We start from the raw sequence: 17528 nt of genomic DNA, 5'->3' as shown, positions 1-17528 counted from the left end.
ATGGCGTGTATGAGACAGATAGGCGTGTAGTCAGAGATGCCCTCCGTCCCCTCTTTTTTTTGACAGGAGAACCAAATTGGCGGTGTTTATCCATTGAAGATTGAAGGTGTGAAGGGAATCAAAGCGTTGAATCACCCGCATGAGAGAGTGTTGATGATGCCCCAACACTTCTTGACGAAAACTCCCGTGAAGCCATCCGGGTCGGGCGCCTTATCAGAAGGCATTTCCTTTATGGTCGTCCAATCCTCCTTTTCCGTGATGGTGTTACCCAAATCATGCAAATCACGGGCCTCGACTCCAAGCTCCTCCCAGTTGAAGGCTCTATTGTTGCCAATTCCCCGACCCATTGCCTTAGATAAGTGGTTATGGATGATCTTCTCTTTTTCCTTGTGCTCAGTCACCCATCCCTGCACGTGCTTAATACCATGGATATGATTCTTCCTTCTTCTAGCATTGATGCGGCGGTGGAAGAATTTAGTGTTTGCATCCCCGTGCCTTAGGTTTGCCAGCCGCGCACACTGGCTCTTCCTAGCCCTCTCCAGAGCCGTCAAACTGATCACCCTCCGCTTGAGCCTCGAGCGGATGTCCCGTTTCTCAGGGGAGAGCGTCGCACACTAGCTCTTCCTAGCCCTTTCGAGAGCCGTCAAACTAATCACCCTCCGCTTGAGCCTTGAGCGGATGTCCCATTCCTCAGGGGAGAGTGTCCTCAACTCATGTGCAATGTCCAGATGAAGAATCACGAGCAGGGCAGCATGGAGCAGACACTTATTTTGGAGCGATGGGAATATGAATGATGAAACCACTGCCCAAATCGGTCACCGAGGACTAGCAATAACAGTACATGATAGCAGGGCAAGTCTGTTTCAGCCAGATACCAAATGTTTCCTCACAACTAGCAGGCAGTTCCTAGCTAAATTTCAAAAGGAAAATGATATTTGAGCGCCAGTGGCTGTGACACATGCCGAGCAGCTGTTACTCAGAAAACTTGGCATACTCAGGGCCGAACTCAGGCAAGGGAGGAGAAAAAAATGGAATCAAACGCCTTGCACATTCCAACGATTTCTTTGCTGTACACATATTAGAGTCCTGCTGTTGCATCTCTATTCGCTCTCGGGCGGATAATCTGTATTTAATTACCCTTTCATATTTCCGGTTCATCGCTCTACATACACGACAACATACACATACATACACTGACAACTCAGAACTAACATACATGTACAGATCTCTTGCTGTGCCTCTTGCAATTCTTTCTGACACTCCCAAAAAACTGGACGCGCAGGTATCAGCGATGGAGTCCACCGTCTCCGCCATCTCACCAGGCTTGATCGTGATAGAGAGTGAGAATCACGAAACCGCCTTCTCTCCTGCCATCTGTTGATCTCTTCATTTGATGCAATTGCACGCAAAATGTGAGGAAATGCTCTGACCTTGTAGCTTCCATGTTCACTTGGAGCTCTTCTTCCCCCACCATCTTTTCCGAGATTTCTCGTCATGGCTGCTGACCTTCTGAAGGTTTACCTTGGTCTCCTTCAACCGAGATTTGTAGTCTTTCTTCCATGTAGCAAACCGGTCCTTCAGCTTCCTGAGTTCGTCATCCGGATTCATATTCGAACCGATCTGTCCAGATTTCACGGCGACAAGGAAGCCAGCGTCGTCGTCAAACACCTGCCGCCTGTCCTCAAACTCCTTTGCTAGGTGATTCACTACATTTATCCGCCTATCTGAGTTTCCCGTCACCACTCTAGGTTCAGGGTTGTGGTTTTGGAATTTCAACTCTGTTCCTTCCGGGGTATGGGTCCCTGTGGACATTGTATCTTCAGAGTCGTATTGAGCATGCGTTGGAGTGGTATCAGTCCGAGCTGCTCGGATGACCATGTCATCAGAAGCTAGGCTCTTCTTAGCAGCCACGAGACTCAACTGAAAGGAAAACAAGAGGATCATGTCATCTCAAGGGTAATGCAAAAAGCCACTACTGAATGTCATGGACTTATGAGCCACTCTTCTCTAACATTCAAATATTCAAACTCTAGATGCATTTATTCTTTAGTTCAAGGCATGCTGATGTAGTATATGTTGTCATTTCTAAACAGATGAATTTCATGTTTTAGAAGATGTTGATCAAGTGCCTTAAATAAAAATACAAGCTACGAAGTGATTATATTATAGATGATTTACCTGCAGAGAAGAGAGCTGTTTCTTCCATGCCTCTTCCATAACTTTCATTTTGGCCTCATATTCTGACCATTTGTTCTCATACTGTTCCAATTGTTGCTTCAGCATCGCATTTTCTTCCTCTTTGTCTCGCAATAAAGCCTCAGCTTCTGAAACACGTCCCTGGAGTTCTGTGACAACTGGTTGGCGAGGATACACTCCATTCATTTCCTGACATGGGATGCAAATCATTAAAAAATATCAAACCTTTGACACCTCTGCCATCAGGCAGTTGAAACAATAGAAGCTTGTGCAGGGAAATCTTAGATAACAAAACAAACATATTCAGTAGCTTTTTATTGATGATTAGGCACACAGTATATTAGTTTCCGTCTGGTGCTGGACTCAATAGTAAATTATTACCCATCCACTGATGCATAAAAGCTGTATGCAGCAGACCCCTGGGTCTTGCTAGATTTATAACGGATAAAATATAGAGATCTCGTGACCTAGAACTCACATGGCATAACCCCGCTTGTGAAATGTTATTCCTTACATCCCTTTTAACTTTGATGTTAATGACTTTAGATTCCTTTTCTTCCTGCAGGCACTTGAATTTCTTCCTGGCCAGGCACCCACGCATCACTGCAGAAACATACGGAAGCAGATGATTAGATGAACGCAATTATCTACTGCAATATTGTGATACTACGCCTTCAAAAATTACCAGACTGTAGAACAACAATATTTTTTAGCTGATCAGTAAACATGGTGGCTGCAAGTCGACGCCTAGTATACTTCTGTATGAGAACAGCTGCCCTCCATCTCTTGAAAAGATAATCGAATCTAAATCTTGCCTTTTCACCTCTTACAACTGTAATTGGCAAATGTAAAAAGGTAAATGAAATAACCAAGATTGTGTTGATTAACAGAGCAAGGAGAATTATTTCAATTTCAAAGTCTGCACATCCTAGAAAGGCAATTTGTTTAAAATATTACATGACTGCAAAGCCGTTGCTCCTTTCTTCAGTGTGTGATATTCTCGTCGAGTATGCAACCCACGGAAGTTTCTCTGAATCCGAAGAGCTCCATGGAACATCCGGTTTTTACCATTTTCCAGCACAGCAACCTACAAAATTATCCATAAGAATGACAAGCAACATACATAATTCCACAATCCACATACACGAATAGAAAACCATTGTTGACTAAATTTGATTACGGTGTACCCAAATATTATTGATCTTGCAAATTAAACTGCATAGTTGAGTGTACGATGAAAACTATTAGAATGCTGGCTATACCTGTCCCGTACGAAGAAACAATTTTGTGTAGCCAACTTGATACATTTCTGGGGGTATACTGAATTGTTGTAATACAGCAACTGATATACTAAGTGGATTCTGAGATGCGACAGAATGAGAGAGAAGAAATCCATATCTGCAGATTATTATAGAAAGATGGAACCTGGAAGTCAGCTCGTGTGCTAGTATTGAACAAAATAAAGAAGTGTGCTCACTAAGTCTAGCTCTGCATGTCAAGCAAAAAAAAGTGTAGCTCAGCAAAGTAGCAACCTTTCAGCAAACTGTTGGTGTGTCATCCGAGTTGGATAGCCTGCTCTTGATATCCGCACAACTTCAAACACCCCACAGCACTTAAGCTGGTGCAAGACAAGGTCATGTTCGAATTGCCTCGGGCGTTGTTTGTTATTTGGCTGAATGCATCGAATGAAATGAGGACTTGTATTCTCTAATTGCTGCATTAGCTTGAATAGTTGAGCCTGGGTATTAAAGAGAGTATCGAGATCGTTATATGTAAAGCCATCTTGACAATAGTGCAAGCAACATCATGCATTGAGATGTTACTAGAAAAATAAATGCAAATTATGAAAGTGAAAGAAAATAATCAGAGCTTGAGAACATGCTCACACGATCGATCAAATGAATAGATGATGAATACCTTAAATTTGTTCACAACACTTTGTTTTTGTGAATCAACTAATAAGTGACGTGACAAACTTGATTTATTCTGAGAATCAGCAATCATGACAGACGCAAAATCTTTTGGAAGATCACTTTTGCACGAAGAGAGTAATTGAATTGACTCGGCATGCAGTGGATCTCTATTCTTCTCCAAGAAACCAGTTGTATCATACGTAACCTAGAATTAGAGTGTGTACAGTTATCAATTAGCATATAGAGAGCTTCCACACAAAATAATGATGGTTCATCGAACAAGCTCACAAATGGAGAAATATGTATTTGAGGACCACCAACCTCTCCAGCATAATGACAAATCTTAAAAGCACCATCTTGTTCGCCCTTAAATCCAGGGTTTCCACTCAAGTGCTGCTTAAGTTTGTTAGCAAAGGAAAGATCTGTTGCCTTTGGGAACGTAGACTCTTCATCCAGCAAAGACAATAGCCCTAGAGGCTTCTGTAACATAAAAATATTGTAAGATAGGGCACATACAATAATAGAACATGTAGACAGTGAAACTAATATCAAAATGTATTAATATGTCATCACCATCAAGGACTCAAGGTAGCACAATTTTTTAACAATTGCAGCCAAACAATAATGTATGCATCTGCATTACGATTTTTAGAGTTCTCTTTTAGGAAAGCACAGAGGCACTCCTCTATAGTGCCTGGGCGTTCGGTATAAACCAAAAATTCGGTTTCTACCGTTCGGTTTTTTTGTAATTTCGGTTAGCAAAATTGAAAACCGAAAAATACTTTACAAAATAGCTAACCGAAATTTCGGTTTGGCATTCGGTTTTATATCGTATTAGCTGAATGCAATAAGAATTTCAGCTGTGTAGTAGCTACCATCCATGTCCGCTCTTATATAAGCTAGGACTCCAACTCCTTCCGTATGTCCAGCCGAGGTGGGACTAAACTAAGTAACAAACAACCGGCCAGGCACGCGTACAGTACTCCCGTGCGGGCAGAAGTAGAAAAAAGAAAGCCCATAATAGCTTGGGCCTTGCACGCAGGTTGGTCGACTTGGGCCATTTAAATTTTCTTCTCGCTGGCGCCCGCGCGTGCTGCAGAGCCTACATAGCGCTGGAGAAATTACCGGAGGTTCACGGTTGTGACCCATGTTCGGTTTCCTTTTCGGCTAGCCGAGCAAAAGCCTGTACCGACCGAAGTAAGTTCGGTTTGCAGAGTTAAAAACCGATTTTTTCTGTTCCATCACCAAAAATCGAAATTTTGGTTTTTTTGGTTTCGGTATCGGTTCGGTCTTCGGTTCGTCGGTTTTTATGCCCACCCCTAGGGGTGGGCACTATAAAACCGAAAACCGAAAAACCAAACCAAACCAAACCATATTAACCGATTTGTCGGTTTATTTGCTAGTTTGATTTTTGGTTCGGTGGGAAATTTTAAGGTTGTTCGGTGTTTTGTTTTTGTTCGGTTTTTGGTGCCCAGAAATCGAATAAACCGAACAAACGGATATGTGGGATACCTCATGTAATACCTTGTTTCCGAAAGTGCAACAGTATGGAGACATCACATATTTCTCCGCACATAATACATTTCACGTTCCATGTGCTTTTTCTACTTAATCATGGTTACTAGTTTGCTTGACCGAATAAACCATAGAATGATATTAAGGTTGCTAGAACTTGTGATTATATTTTTGCATATTATACAATCCAAATCAGTGCTCTCGAGTCATTACACGCGTTTCTAGAACTACTGACAAGTGCATGAATTTTGGTTTTTCGGTTAACCGAACAAACCGAACCGATATATTGGTTAGTATGGTTCGGTTTCTAAATTTTGAATGATTATTTCAGTTTATATTCCTTCACAACCGAAATTATATAGAATCGAATAAACCGAACCATATTAACCATATAAACCGAACGCCCAGTCCTACCCACCCCGAACTCCTCTTAAAGATATTTAAATCTATTAAAAATCACTTTGTCGTGGATGATGTCATTTATGCTGGAGTAGCTCGATACGAAGTACTTAAGTAACTCAGAGAGTCTCAGACATCAGTGAGGCCAAGGAGATTTGGTGACAGGAATGATAAACTTCTGCACTGCAAGACAGTCGCATGGCAGAACTAAAAACAAGAAAAAGGAGATGACCACAGAAAGGAAATTTGGCTAAAAGCACATCCAGTTACAGGTTGCACATGGCAGGTCAGAAATTATAAAAGAAATGCATAAAAATATCAAAATTGCAAGGTCACTCCAACTGGCAATGTACATAGCTCGAGGATATGGTTTATAAGTAAAGTTGTTCCATGAAAAATATACTGCATACCTTCTCAAAGAGAGATAAACAGTCAGTGTTGTCCACAAATTCCACACTAGCCCAGTCAATTCCATCATCCAGGTACTCCTGAAAGAATAGAATTAGCATGACTACATAGATGCAGAGTAAAATGCATAAAACAAAACTGGAAACGCGTGAATGCATGAGCAGGTAAATGAAAACAGCAAGAATCAGCTTTATAATTTTACAACGCGGAAACTAAAACAAGCTGCATAGATCCTAAAACAACTAAGGATGTGTTTGGTTTGAGGGATAGGCTAGGGTGGTTGTGGGTATCCCCAACCACCTGGCTAGGGATAGCCCTTTTTTTTGTTTGGTTAGATGGGTGAGGTTAGCCCTTTTTTTGTTTGGTTCGAAGGATGAAACAAGGTTGAAGATATGAATTGTAATGTTTGGTCTGAATGATGTGCAACATAGAGCAGCAACACATGATTGAACACACAAGCAACTGTCGACAATGGTCGGAAATACGGCAGCAGAAAATACATCACGAACACCGTGCATACAACAGCAGCAGGAAGATCCAGGTCCATGCACGCAAACGCCGCGCCACCCTCAATCGCCGGCCGCGTGCGACCCATGGAGATCCAGCGGCGGCGCCCCGCCGGGCTGCCTCACCTGTGCACATCCGCCGCAGCGGCCAGCCGGCCGCCGCCACACGCGAGGGCATCACGAAAAGAACCGTCATCACGTAGTCGCATGCCTCACCACTCGGAATAGCCGAAAAACGATTCGCGGGCAACTGCCACGACGCGCGCGCAGGGTGGTTGCCACCACCCACCAGTTTTTTGCGATTGGCCACATCCCCTTTTTTCAGGAATATTCCCAGCATCTGGCTGCCTCTATCCCTTCTTGCCCCAGATCCAAACGGGTGGCGACCACAGTAAAAAGAGGATATCCCTGTCCCTGGAGGGATAGCCCTGCAACCAAACGCATCCTAAGCAATTCGCAAAGTTGGGCTCGATCATTGGTAATAGGGGTGGGCATAAAAACCGACGAACCGAAGACCGAACCGATACCGAAACCAAAAAAACCAAAATTTCGATTTTTGGTGATGGAACAGAAAAAATCGGTTTTTAACTCTGCAAACCGAACTTACTTCGGTCGGTACAGGCTTTTGCTCGGCTAGCCGAAAAGGAAACCGAACATGGGTCACAACCGTGAACCTCCGGTAATTTCTCCAGCGCTACGTAGGCTCTGCAGCACGCGCGGGCGCCAGCGAGAAGAAAATTTAAATGGCCCAAGTCGACCAACCTGCGTGCAAGGCCCAAGCTATTATGGGCTTTCTTTTTTCTACTTCTGCCCGCACGGGAGTACTGTACGCGTGCCTGGCCGGTTGTTTGTTACTTAGTTTAGTCCCACCTCGGCTGGACATACGGAAGGAGTTGGAGTCCTAGCTTATATAAGAGCGGACATGGATGGTAGCTACTACACAGCTGAAATTCTTATTGCATTCAGCTAATACGGTATAAAACCGAATGCCAAACCGAAATTTCGGTTAGCTATTTTGTAAAGTATTTTTCGGTTTTCAATTTTGCTAACCGAAATTACAAAAAAACCGAACAGTAGAAACCGAATTTTTGGTTTATACCGAACGCCCAGGCCTAATTGGTAAGATGCAACTTCCAACCAGTGTCCTAACAATGCTGGAAATTCTATTAGGTGCATTAGTTAGGTCTCAGACGTCCTTACTCCATAGCAACCCCGAAAAAAGGATGAAATCCCAGTCAGTTAGGCAAGGAGGATTAGATAACATTGCATCATTTGAATTGGAAATAGGATCTTGCTTCCCTTCATATATAAGGGGATGGATGTATCCATTATGAATGCTAATCAAGTTAATAAAAATAGTTCTTCAATCGGGCCCACCCACGTTCTTCGTCTCACCTATGTTCTATCCCTCCATCCCCTACATTGTGACGTCGTGGCATCCTCATGGCGGTAGTTACCCAGTTTACGGTATATCCAGAAGGCCAGAACTTGCAGGCCAAACAGAAATCTACTGCATCCTGTGGTTTATTATCTTTTCGTGTTTCCGGAAACATATCGAGTTTTTCTGTTTCCCGTGTCTTAGACAATAACCAAATTTACCATTTCCTCAAAATACAATAAAACAAGGTGGTGTTTGCTAACTTCAGTATAGGGTGAAAAAGCTCAGTGACCAACCAAGGCCTGATACTGTTGAGGTTTATTACCCTGGCTACAAGAACTTTGACATCGTTTCTATTGATGAAAGCACAGACACAATCAGATCCTCAGAAGAAAAGACATAAAACAGGTAGTATCGGATATTGTATGTCCCAATTTGGATGGCTTGCCAGTGATAGACTTCATAGTTCATAGTTTATAGAGTAGTCTTGTGTGGTAGGCTAATAGCTCTTGATTGTGTTTTAACTGGGTGTTATGATTTCTTCTGTTTTAGTTGAGACCATTTTTCTTGATGATGTAATAAGCTCTGTAATAAGTATGGCTGCATGCATCTATGATGCAGAGGGCGGGGGTAATAAAAGCTTCCGTTATCTACAAAAAATCAGGCATTGTAATTGCATCAAAGCATGCATATATATAACTTGGGCTTCGTAAAATCAACTTCAGCATCCGACCAGTGCCCGAGTTATGAAAAAGTCTGGAAATTTCTAGGGTCCTTCAAATCTTTAGTACACAAGCACTGAGAGCACAATGTACCCTAAACCCTGGTTTACAAGGAAGAATGTGTATGTAATAATAAGACTTATAACAACTGTTTACACCTATTACATTAAACAAACAAATAATCCAGACAAGTGTCAGAATCTTACCTCCTGTTCTAGTTTGAATAGATGTCGGTTAAAATGCTGTTGCAGCCTTTCATTGGCATAATTTATACAGAACTGTTCAAAGCCATTTTTCTGCAATGGTATATAACTTAATGTCACCTAAGGAGCACTCAAGCAAAAATTGTATTCGATAAAATGCAATGCACTCCATACATTGAAAGACTCGAAGCCATAAATATCCAAAATACTTATGGATCTCCGTGTACGTTGTCTCCCTGTTCCAAGCGAGTGGTTAATTTGCTCAACAATCCAGTCAAACAGATGAGCGTAGATTGACTTCGCCAGAGCATCCCTTGCATCAATTGCCTAGAGAAAGCAGAAATTATAAGTAAAAACCAGAGTAGAAAATCAATAAGCAACAGCTGACAGATAGTCCCAGGTAGATAAATTTTCCAGGTAATTTCAAACCTGGGTTAACGTCAGCCTTTGAACAATATTTTCCTTTCCAGCTTGGATTTTACGAGTTGAGAGAGCAATCACCAATTGAGGAACACTGCAGCCTAACAGCTTTGCTGCATTAGCCAACCCTGTGAAGACATTAAGCAATGGGAAACAATAGTCACTCAGCGAACTCCATGAAAATGAAATGACGCCAATATCAACTTTTTGGTACAAATGTGGAACACAGTTTACATTTTGGGACATTTCTACAGGGTACATCAAAACAGAAAAATATGGAAGGGAATAGGTATTTTTGTACAGAGAGGAGTACATTCGCCAACGGGTAATTGGTACCTTCATTTGAATCAACTTCCACATGGTTTTCATTGTCTATCACAGAGAATGAAATGTTTCCCAGCCACAATACAACTGCAAGCATAGAAAATAATTCCATTTGGTTTTCCCCAGATATCTGAACAATATCCAATGCACCCTGCAAATGAAAAAAATGGATGAGCGGCAAGTAACAATAATAGCCAAAGTTTCGTCGGAAACGTGGTTGATTTGTAGAAACATTACCAGTAACGATGAAAATCTTTTAGCATCATCAACACCATCAATTCTCAAGCAAACACTCTGCTTCAAGTAATTATAGTAATTGGCGTCTCTCAGTAACAATTTTTCTGCAACAGCACATGCATATGACAGATGAGAAAATGAGAGGCGATGCAATGAAATGTAAGATATATTAATTCCTTGATAGGGATGTGTGGTTACTTCTGTGAAGAGGAGAAGCTCCAGAGCACAGCTGATAGAAAATATGATATGATCTCTCTCCTGGTGCCCTCCGAACCACCCTCGACTGCACAAGCAAAGCAAGATATAAGATATTAAAGCTTTCACAAATACTAAAATATGGAGTTTTGGATAGAATCTAAAGCTATAATACCTTCTCAAGCAGGACTGTTCCATGAGATTCAGTTAGTGGAACGCGTCATACATACCCAGAGAAACAAGTTATCAGGAAGTTCGACAATATTACCACTAGCTATGCCAACAATATATGGTGCAGAAAGCTTACATGTTTGTATTTTAGCGCCACAAATCTTCCCGGTTTCAGAGAAGTGCATTTCAGTAAGTTTACCCTATATCAATATCATCGAGGTGTCATAAGAATTGCTTAAGAATGATGAATTGAAAACATGTCACTAAAGATAAACTCACAAATCGGCTTGAGTTATCATTTCTTGATGTTTTTGCATTCCCTAATGCTTCCAGAATAACATTGGTCTGTAGAACTTCAGACTCCATTCCGTTAGCTCCCCCTAGAGCAGCCAAATACTGCATCGCAATTTTAGCTGTTTCAGTTTTTCCTGCTCCACTTTCACCACTGAAATAAGACAAACATCATAGAGACCGTGTTAAAGATTGGGCAACCCAGAGCTTTTAAGATACTGTGATTACTATTATAAAGGGCAAAGTAGATCATTCTGACCTTATTATTATAGATTGGTTTATGCCATCTGCAAGGTATCATAAGTTGCATTAGAAGATAAAACTTGCAAAACAATCCTATAAAACTGCCTACTCCTTCTAAACACCTACCTCTTAGCATTTCATTAAAAGCTATATCAGCAATTGCATACACATGTGGATCATTTGTGAGCTTCTGTCTGTATTTTCTGATGAAGTCTTTCCCATAGAGTGGAACCTCTTTCAGTGGGTTGATAGCAATCAGAACAGGTCCTGCTTTTGTCTGCAAGGATAAGAGAACAGAAATTAAGAGATATTGACTGGACCATGAACAATCTAGAGCTTGGTGGATAGTGCGTACGTAGATAAGATCACGAGAGTATCGGTATTGCAGATTGTAAAGGACGGAAGGTTCATTTAAGTAGCTCAGCTGGATCAGATCGTCCACTCCATCTAGAATATCAGGGTTGGCAGGCAAAAGTCTTTCTGGTGGCAGCGTCAAAACCTGCGCAAACAAAATATAAGTAACAAGTTTACTCAAATAGCTATACCATTACAGCAACATGAGACTCACTACTCCATTAACAAGGTGTATTTCGACGTCATCTCCAGAAATTGATTGAATCTGTCCAAGTTCCCATTTTTCATCCGCAGCAGAACACCAAACCCGTAGCTTCTGAAAATAATTAAAATATTATTACTTTGCCTCATTTTTCTACCATAACATCAAACTCAAATCATCAAGGGGAAGGATTAATATCAGAACTAATTCCAAGCACATGCAAAATTGTTCTGTTTATCCAACATATCCATATTGCGAGGATCACAGTAACATGCCAAATTACTTGACACACAGGCCAAAGCAAGTATGAAATCTGCTTTCTAGAACATGAACGAGCATTAAAATACACTAGTTTCATCTACTTCTAAATGCTGCAAGGTAATAAGTCATGTACGCTTATTGAAAACAATAAATTTTCACATTAAATTCTTCTGCAGATACAGAAGGGAGTTGTAAGCAAATATGTGTATAAATTCATCATAAAAATACACATATGTGAGTAATTATTTTATTAACATTTCTTGGTATTTAACACTAAGTGAGTTTAGCCTAACTCTATGCTATAGAAACGAATTGAACTTGTTGCAACATATTATCTGTTACTTTTTCCACATGATAATAGGATAAACCTCATGAATTTCAAAATGAATGAGAGATTCTTACCTTCTGGAGGACATAGTCCATGGAATCAGTAAACACTGGCTTCCCATTTCTCTTTGCTCTTGCCGAGGAAAAATAAGGAGAGGGGGGCTCCTTGCAGGCCACTGCATCCTTCCTCTCCTCTTGGAGGTTCTCAACATATGGAGACTCGTCCAGTGGTTCCACACTGCATAGCTTCCTCTTGGCCCCAAAGATGCGACCATTTACAGCCTTCCCATCCTTGGCCTCCTGCCCACCAATCTCCTTCTTGACCTCTGGCGTAGTATTCTCTTTCTCCATCTCGATCTCTGGCGTAGTATTCTTACTCACAGCTTCCGGCTTCTTGTCAGTATCCGCCACAGCGCCCTCTGCCACTCCATCCTCAAGCTGAACCCTAGGAGGCGTCGGCGAGCGTCTTGCCCTGGGCAGCCGGCCACGGCACGTGGGGCGAGCCGGCAATGCCGGCGGCTCATCCTTGGGCCGCTCGTCGCGCTTCTTTATGCTCTCGAGCAAGACCTCGAGGGAGCTCTTGGGAGCAGCTGGGACTGGCGCCATGACGGCGGCTGCAGAGAGCATCACCGCCGAGAAATCAACAGGCCACCGGACCAAAGCAGGGAGCGCACGCAAGGGCTCACAGGGCAATACGCCAAATCTTAGAGCAGAACGCCGTGGAGGCCAGGAATTTCTCCATTTCTCATCAAATCAGCGCCAACTCCAGGCGCATGAACCCCCTGGCCCGGCAAGGGCCCGAAAGCGACACCCACCCAAACCCCAAATTCCACAACCAGACCCCAAAAATCTCTCGCTCCCGGCCCCGAAAATAGCACCAATCTCAGGCGCCAAAGGCCAGATTTTGGCGGTGCCGCACCGAGGGAAGGGGATGTGAAGGAAAAAACCAAACTCCGCGCGATTTTTCAAGGGAAGGGAAGGGAGGGGACGACGCGGCCAAGAAGCCTGGGCAGCGGCAAAAAGCCGGCGACCTCTGGCGAAAGGAAAGGCGAAAGAACCCCGAAACCAAAGCAAGGCCTGCTCCGAATCAAGGCACTAGAAGCGGCAGCGGCAGCAGAAATCGCCCAAGAAACGCATCAAAAGCGAGCGGCACCGGAGGAGACAGGACGATTCCTCCCCCCGCTCCGGAATCAGGAGGAAAACCCCAACAAAAAACGCAATTACTACGCACGCTCTCTCTCTCTCTCTCCCCGCTCCCCTCGGGGCTTTTGCTTCCCTTCTCCCTCACAATTTCAAACCTCCGTCCTCCCCTCCACCACCCCCTCTCTGTCTTTTTCCCCTCTCCTCTTGATCCGTTACTTAGGCCGCTGGCAGAAACATTTAGAGCAGAGAAACTCGAATTACTGATGTGCCCCTGCGGGCGGCGCCGGACTGCGGTGGCCGGACGGTGGCACTCTCGTGGATACTGCGGGGACGGAGGGGCGGGGGTGCGCGTGAGCTGTCTGTGCATTTGGACCGTTGGATGCGGGCGGCTGCGCCCTCCGCTCCACGACTTCAGTCCGCGGGGCCAAGTTACCCAACTGCCCCTGCGGATTAGTGGTCTCGCACCACCAACACAGGTCTGACTGCTTGTTTCCATTTCTGCTTGACGACTTCCTGTGTGTTCATTAAATTAAAATACTGTAACATGAGAAGGCCCCCTTTATTTAATTATTTCCGATTTGTTCGTCCATTAAAATGCAGGAAAATTATAAATGGATAAAGTAGCTTCCATTTGGCCGGCCTTGTTCGTTTATACTTCTACTTCCTTCATTTTTAAATTCTCCTTTCATTCTTAAATATAAGTCTTTTTAGAGAATTTTACTAAAAACTATGTACATATGTATATTGACATATTTTAAAATATAGATTCAATCATTTTATTTCGTATATGGTCCCTAACGAAATCTCTAAAAAGATTTATATTTCGAAACGGAGGAAGTATAAGTTATTTTAAAAACTTCAAGCAAAATTAACGAATATATACTTTAAAATATATCTACATATATTTGTATGTAGTTTTTAGTGAAATCTCTAATTATTTTTTATTTGTTTGCGTTTGCAGGAAAATTAAATGGATAAGAGCATATACAGCCGGACCACTCAAATACAGTCCCTCAAACGTTCACGGATGTATTCGGACGCATCCACGGGCACTGACCGGGCGCGCCTTATTTTTTGCCTTCCACATCCGCATCTCTCATATCCCAACCCTCATATTCATACAAACGCATGCAACGCTACGTAAAACCAGAGATCAACATCTTTCATCGGATCGGATTGCTTCGTCGAATAAAAAGATCATAGTTCATCGAAGTTCATTGACAAATTCATACTACAAACTACGTAAGCATAATTGAAATATGAATAAACAGGGAAGTGCAGAGGAAATCACCATTTCCTCGCCGTCCCCTTCCCTTTCGGTCACCCATGCCATTGTGTCCCTCCTCCGTGTAGGTGTCGGCGTGCGGTGGAGCGTCATTGTCCTCGTCATCGAAGTTGGGCGTTGTAGAGACATCGTTGTCGTCCTCGTCGGAGCTGCACCGCATGTCGGACAGCCTGTGGAGCAGGCGCTCCTTCTCCTTCGCATGGCGGGCTGCTTTCGCCTTCGTCGCCGCCTCTTTTTGCTGCCTCGTGCTCCGGTAACTGGATGGCAACTCGAAGCGCCTCAGCATTCTTGCGGCGGAGGCGGCTCGCATCCGTCTGCCGTCTTCAGCGAGCGACGAAGGACGCCCGTGAGGAGCGCGTCCTCGGGGTCGATCCACGCGCTCGAGGTCGAACGTCGTGCGGCCAGCGCCTCCCCCCTCTCCCTAACCCGTTGCCGCTAGTGACGGCCTGCACACGCCTCGGATTCCGACGTCCTTTTGTGCATTGTTCCTGACGCGGGCACGAGGACCCAGCAATGGTCGGACACGCTTCCGGAGAAGAAGGTGGTGGAGGTGGGTGGTGTACCTGAACTGGAGCAGACCTCCTGGAGTGAGAACGACCGGAGCTGCGCGCCTCACCATAACAGCATGCGACGTTGCCGGCGCTCCATCGGCGTGCGACGGGCCCGGAGGATGCATATCCACCGCCGTCGACACTCCGTTGGCGTGCGACGGGCCCGGAGGATGCAGATCCATCGTCGCCGGGGCCGCCTTGGTCCTGCAGCGACCGACGCAACGCGATGCGGATGGCCACCTCCTCCACATCGACGTTCGCCCCGTCGGAGTTGCTTTCGTTGCCGACCATCGAATCGGAGCGTGAGGAGGGGAAGTGGAGTGGACGGAGAGTGAACTACCGGATGTCTAGGGTTTTCTCGGTTCGGGTATTTAGTGGGGTCGGTGGTGGGCCGGGCCGACGTGACGGTGGGGGCGATGGTGGGCCAGGTAGTCAGACGGGCGTGCCCGGCGTGCGCCCGGACTTCCCATATCCATCCCGTGTTTAGGCTGGATATGAGAGATGTCCGTCAGCCTAGTCGTTCGAGACCCGTTTAGGAAATTCGTTTGGATCAAATTTTCGTGACCAGACAGTGACCGAACGGCCTGTTCGGGCGCATGACACGGATATAAAGGGTTCCGTTGTAGATGCTCTAAGTAGCTTTCATTTGGCCGGCCTTGATTGTATGGAATACTGTTTTGTTGAAACATTTAGTTGTGGTGTTTGTGTAGTATTGTATGTTCCATAGAAAAAAGTTTGTGCTATGGTCAATGGGAGGTGGTGCGTTATTATAATAAGTAGATACATTTTTCTATCGGGTTCTCGTGTTTCCATGAGCCTGGATGGGTGCGCTTACTGGTGTAGTCTATAGATAATAATATAAGTGGTTAGCCTTTGAGGTTTGTTGTCGATCATCGCCTCAGCTCATTCGTTTGCTTCGAGATCCATGAAGATTCTTTTTCTTTACTGAAAGCAAAGATGATCGCACTTGAGTAAGAAGGGCTAAATATGCTTCAACCGGGACAATGTGGGGGTGCACGAGTCTAGCGCAACTATTTGCAACCAAGGTAAGGAGAGTATATACAGCCGGATGTGACAAATCCGGCTCACTAAATATTTGTGGGCGTCCGCGGATGCATCTAAATGACCCTTTATATGTTGCTTTTAACGTTCACATATCTTAAATTCGAACTATAAAATTTATACAACTTCTTGCACATCGATTATGTATAAATAACAGATGTTTGGTAGCAAAAAATAAATAGCATTTACATCAAATTTATTTAAAGTGCATAAATTAATCATCGGCTCTTCGGTATCCATTATAGGTCTCCATATGGTCCACAAGATTGTTGAGTAGTTTCGCATGCACATGATGATCTTGAAGATTATGATGTATCTGTAAAAAGTTCATAAGAGCATCTACATCCGGATCTCTCAAATGACTTCTCATACGCCCGCAGACGCACCCGATCAGTGACCGGATAGGAGAAAGAAGGAAAAATTGTGACCCAACCGGACCCCTCGTATCATCCCTATACGTCTGGGTTGTCCGCGAACCGTCATATCCATCTCAAATATAGTGAGGATATGAGGGCTCGCGGGCGCGCCCGTCAGTCCGCCAAATAAGACGCGACCCCACTCTGGACCACCTTTTTCTTTTCTTTATTTTTGTATTTCTCTCTCTTTCTCTCCACCAATCACGTACAAGTGACCGGACATGTGAGAAAAAAATAAGGAATGTGCCTGCGCGGACGGACAAATAGGGACACGTCCGGTCACTAATCGAACACGTCCGCGAGCGTTTAAGGGGTCATATTTGCAATGTCCGACTATAGATGCTCTAAGTTAACCTGCAGCTTGATCTTTCGGGATTTAAACTTGCTCTTCTCACGCTTCAAAAATATTGGTTTGGGCAACATCATCATCCTTGTCCTTGATAATCATATTATGCAAAATAACACAACATGTCATCGGTTGCCACAAAGTTCTTGATTCCCACATCATTGCAGCTTCACGAACAATTCCCCAACGAGTTGAACCGCTCTCGATGCCCTCTTGATATGTCTCTAACGTATCGATAATTTATAAAGTATTCATGCCATGTTTACAACTCGGACACAGAGAGGAACACCATGACGACGTTTTCAAGAAGATAACGACGCCCGCAAGCGTCGCCTCGTCAGCGACAAAGCGCGGAGCTTTCGCTCGGCAGCTCCCCCGCGTCACCACGAGGTCTCCAGGGCGCACGAACATCCATATCAGGATCGGGGCACGGATACTACCAGAGTCAGAGAGCACGTCC

At 44.1% G+C, this 17528-nt stretch overlaps 1 protein-coding gene across 1 annotated transcript; it reads right to left on the bottom strand.

Moving 5' to 3' along the window:
* Positions 1-1026: 1026 nt before the first annotated feature.
* On the bottom strand, positions 1027-13608 carry LOC123425699 (myosin-3-like). The gene is made up of 24 exons (XM_045109411.1): positions 12341-13608; positions 11690-11791; positions 11477-11620; positions 11248-11398; positions 11138-11165; positions 10867-11032; positions 10724-10787; positions 10592-10605; positions 10420-10504; positions 10222-10325; positions 9997-10135; positions 9670-9788; positions 9415-9567; positions 9244-9333; positions 6434-6511; positions 4431-4589; positions 4114-4314; positions 3729-3934; positions 3459-3594; positions 3154-3283; positions 2882-3028; positions 2675-2799; positions 2179-2385; positions 1027-1920 (listed from the first exon to the last, which is right to left on the bottom strand). Exons 1-24 carry the CDS (start codon positions 12890-12892, stop codon positions 1447-1449), a joined length of 3774 nt encoding a protein of 1257 aa, XP_044965346.1. The 5' UTR covers positions 12893-13608; the 3' UTR covers positions 1027-1446.
* Positions 13609-17528: the final 3920 nt, after the last annotated feature.

Source organism: Hordeum vulgare, chromosome 2H (genome assembly GCF_904849725.1).
Source record: "Hordeum vulgare subsp. vulgare chromosome 2H, MorexV3_pseudomolecules_assembly, whole genome shotgun sequence".
Taxonomy (NCBI): Eukaryota; Viridiplantae; Streptophyta; class Magnoliopsida; order Poales; family Poaceae; genus Hordeum; species Hordeum vulgare.
Note: the sequence above shows the minus strand (reverse complement) of the source record. Positions and strands in the feature narration are given on the sequence as shown.

What these genes read in the sequence shown, in the direction of transcription:
- LOC123425699 (XM_045109411.1), bottom strand. Translation starts at nt 12,892, where the DNA reads ATGCTCTCTGCAGCCGCCGTCATGGCGCCAGTCCCAGCTGCTCCCAAG. An exon ending in ATGGCTTCGAGTCTTTCAAT is followed by an intron (nt 9,334 to 9,414) that starts GTATGGAGTGCA and finishes ATACCATTGCAG; the next exon opens with AAAAATGGCTTTGAACAGTT. An exon ending in CACAAGCGGGGTTATGCCAT is followed by an intron (nt 2,386 to 2,674) that starts GTGAGTTCTAGG and finishes ATCCCATGTCAG; the next exon opens with GAAATGAATGGAGTGTATCC.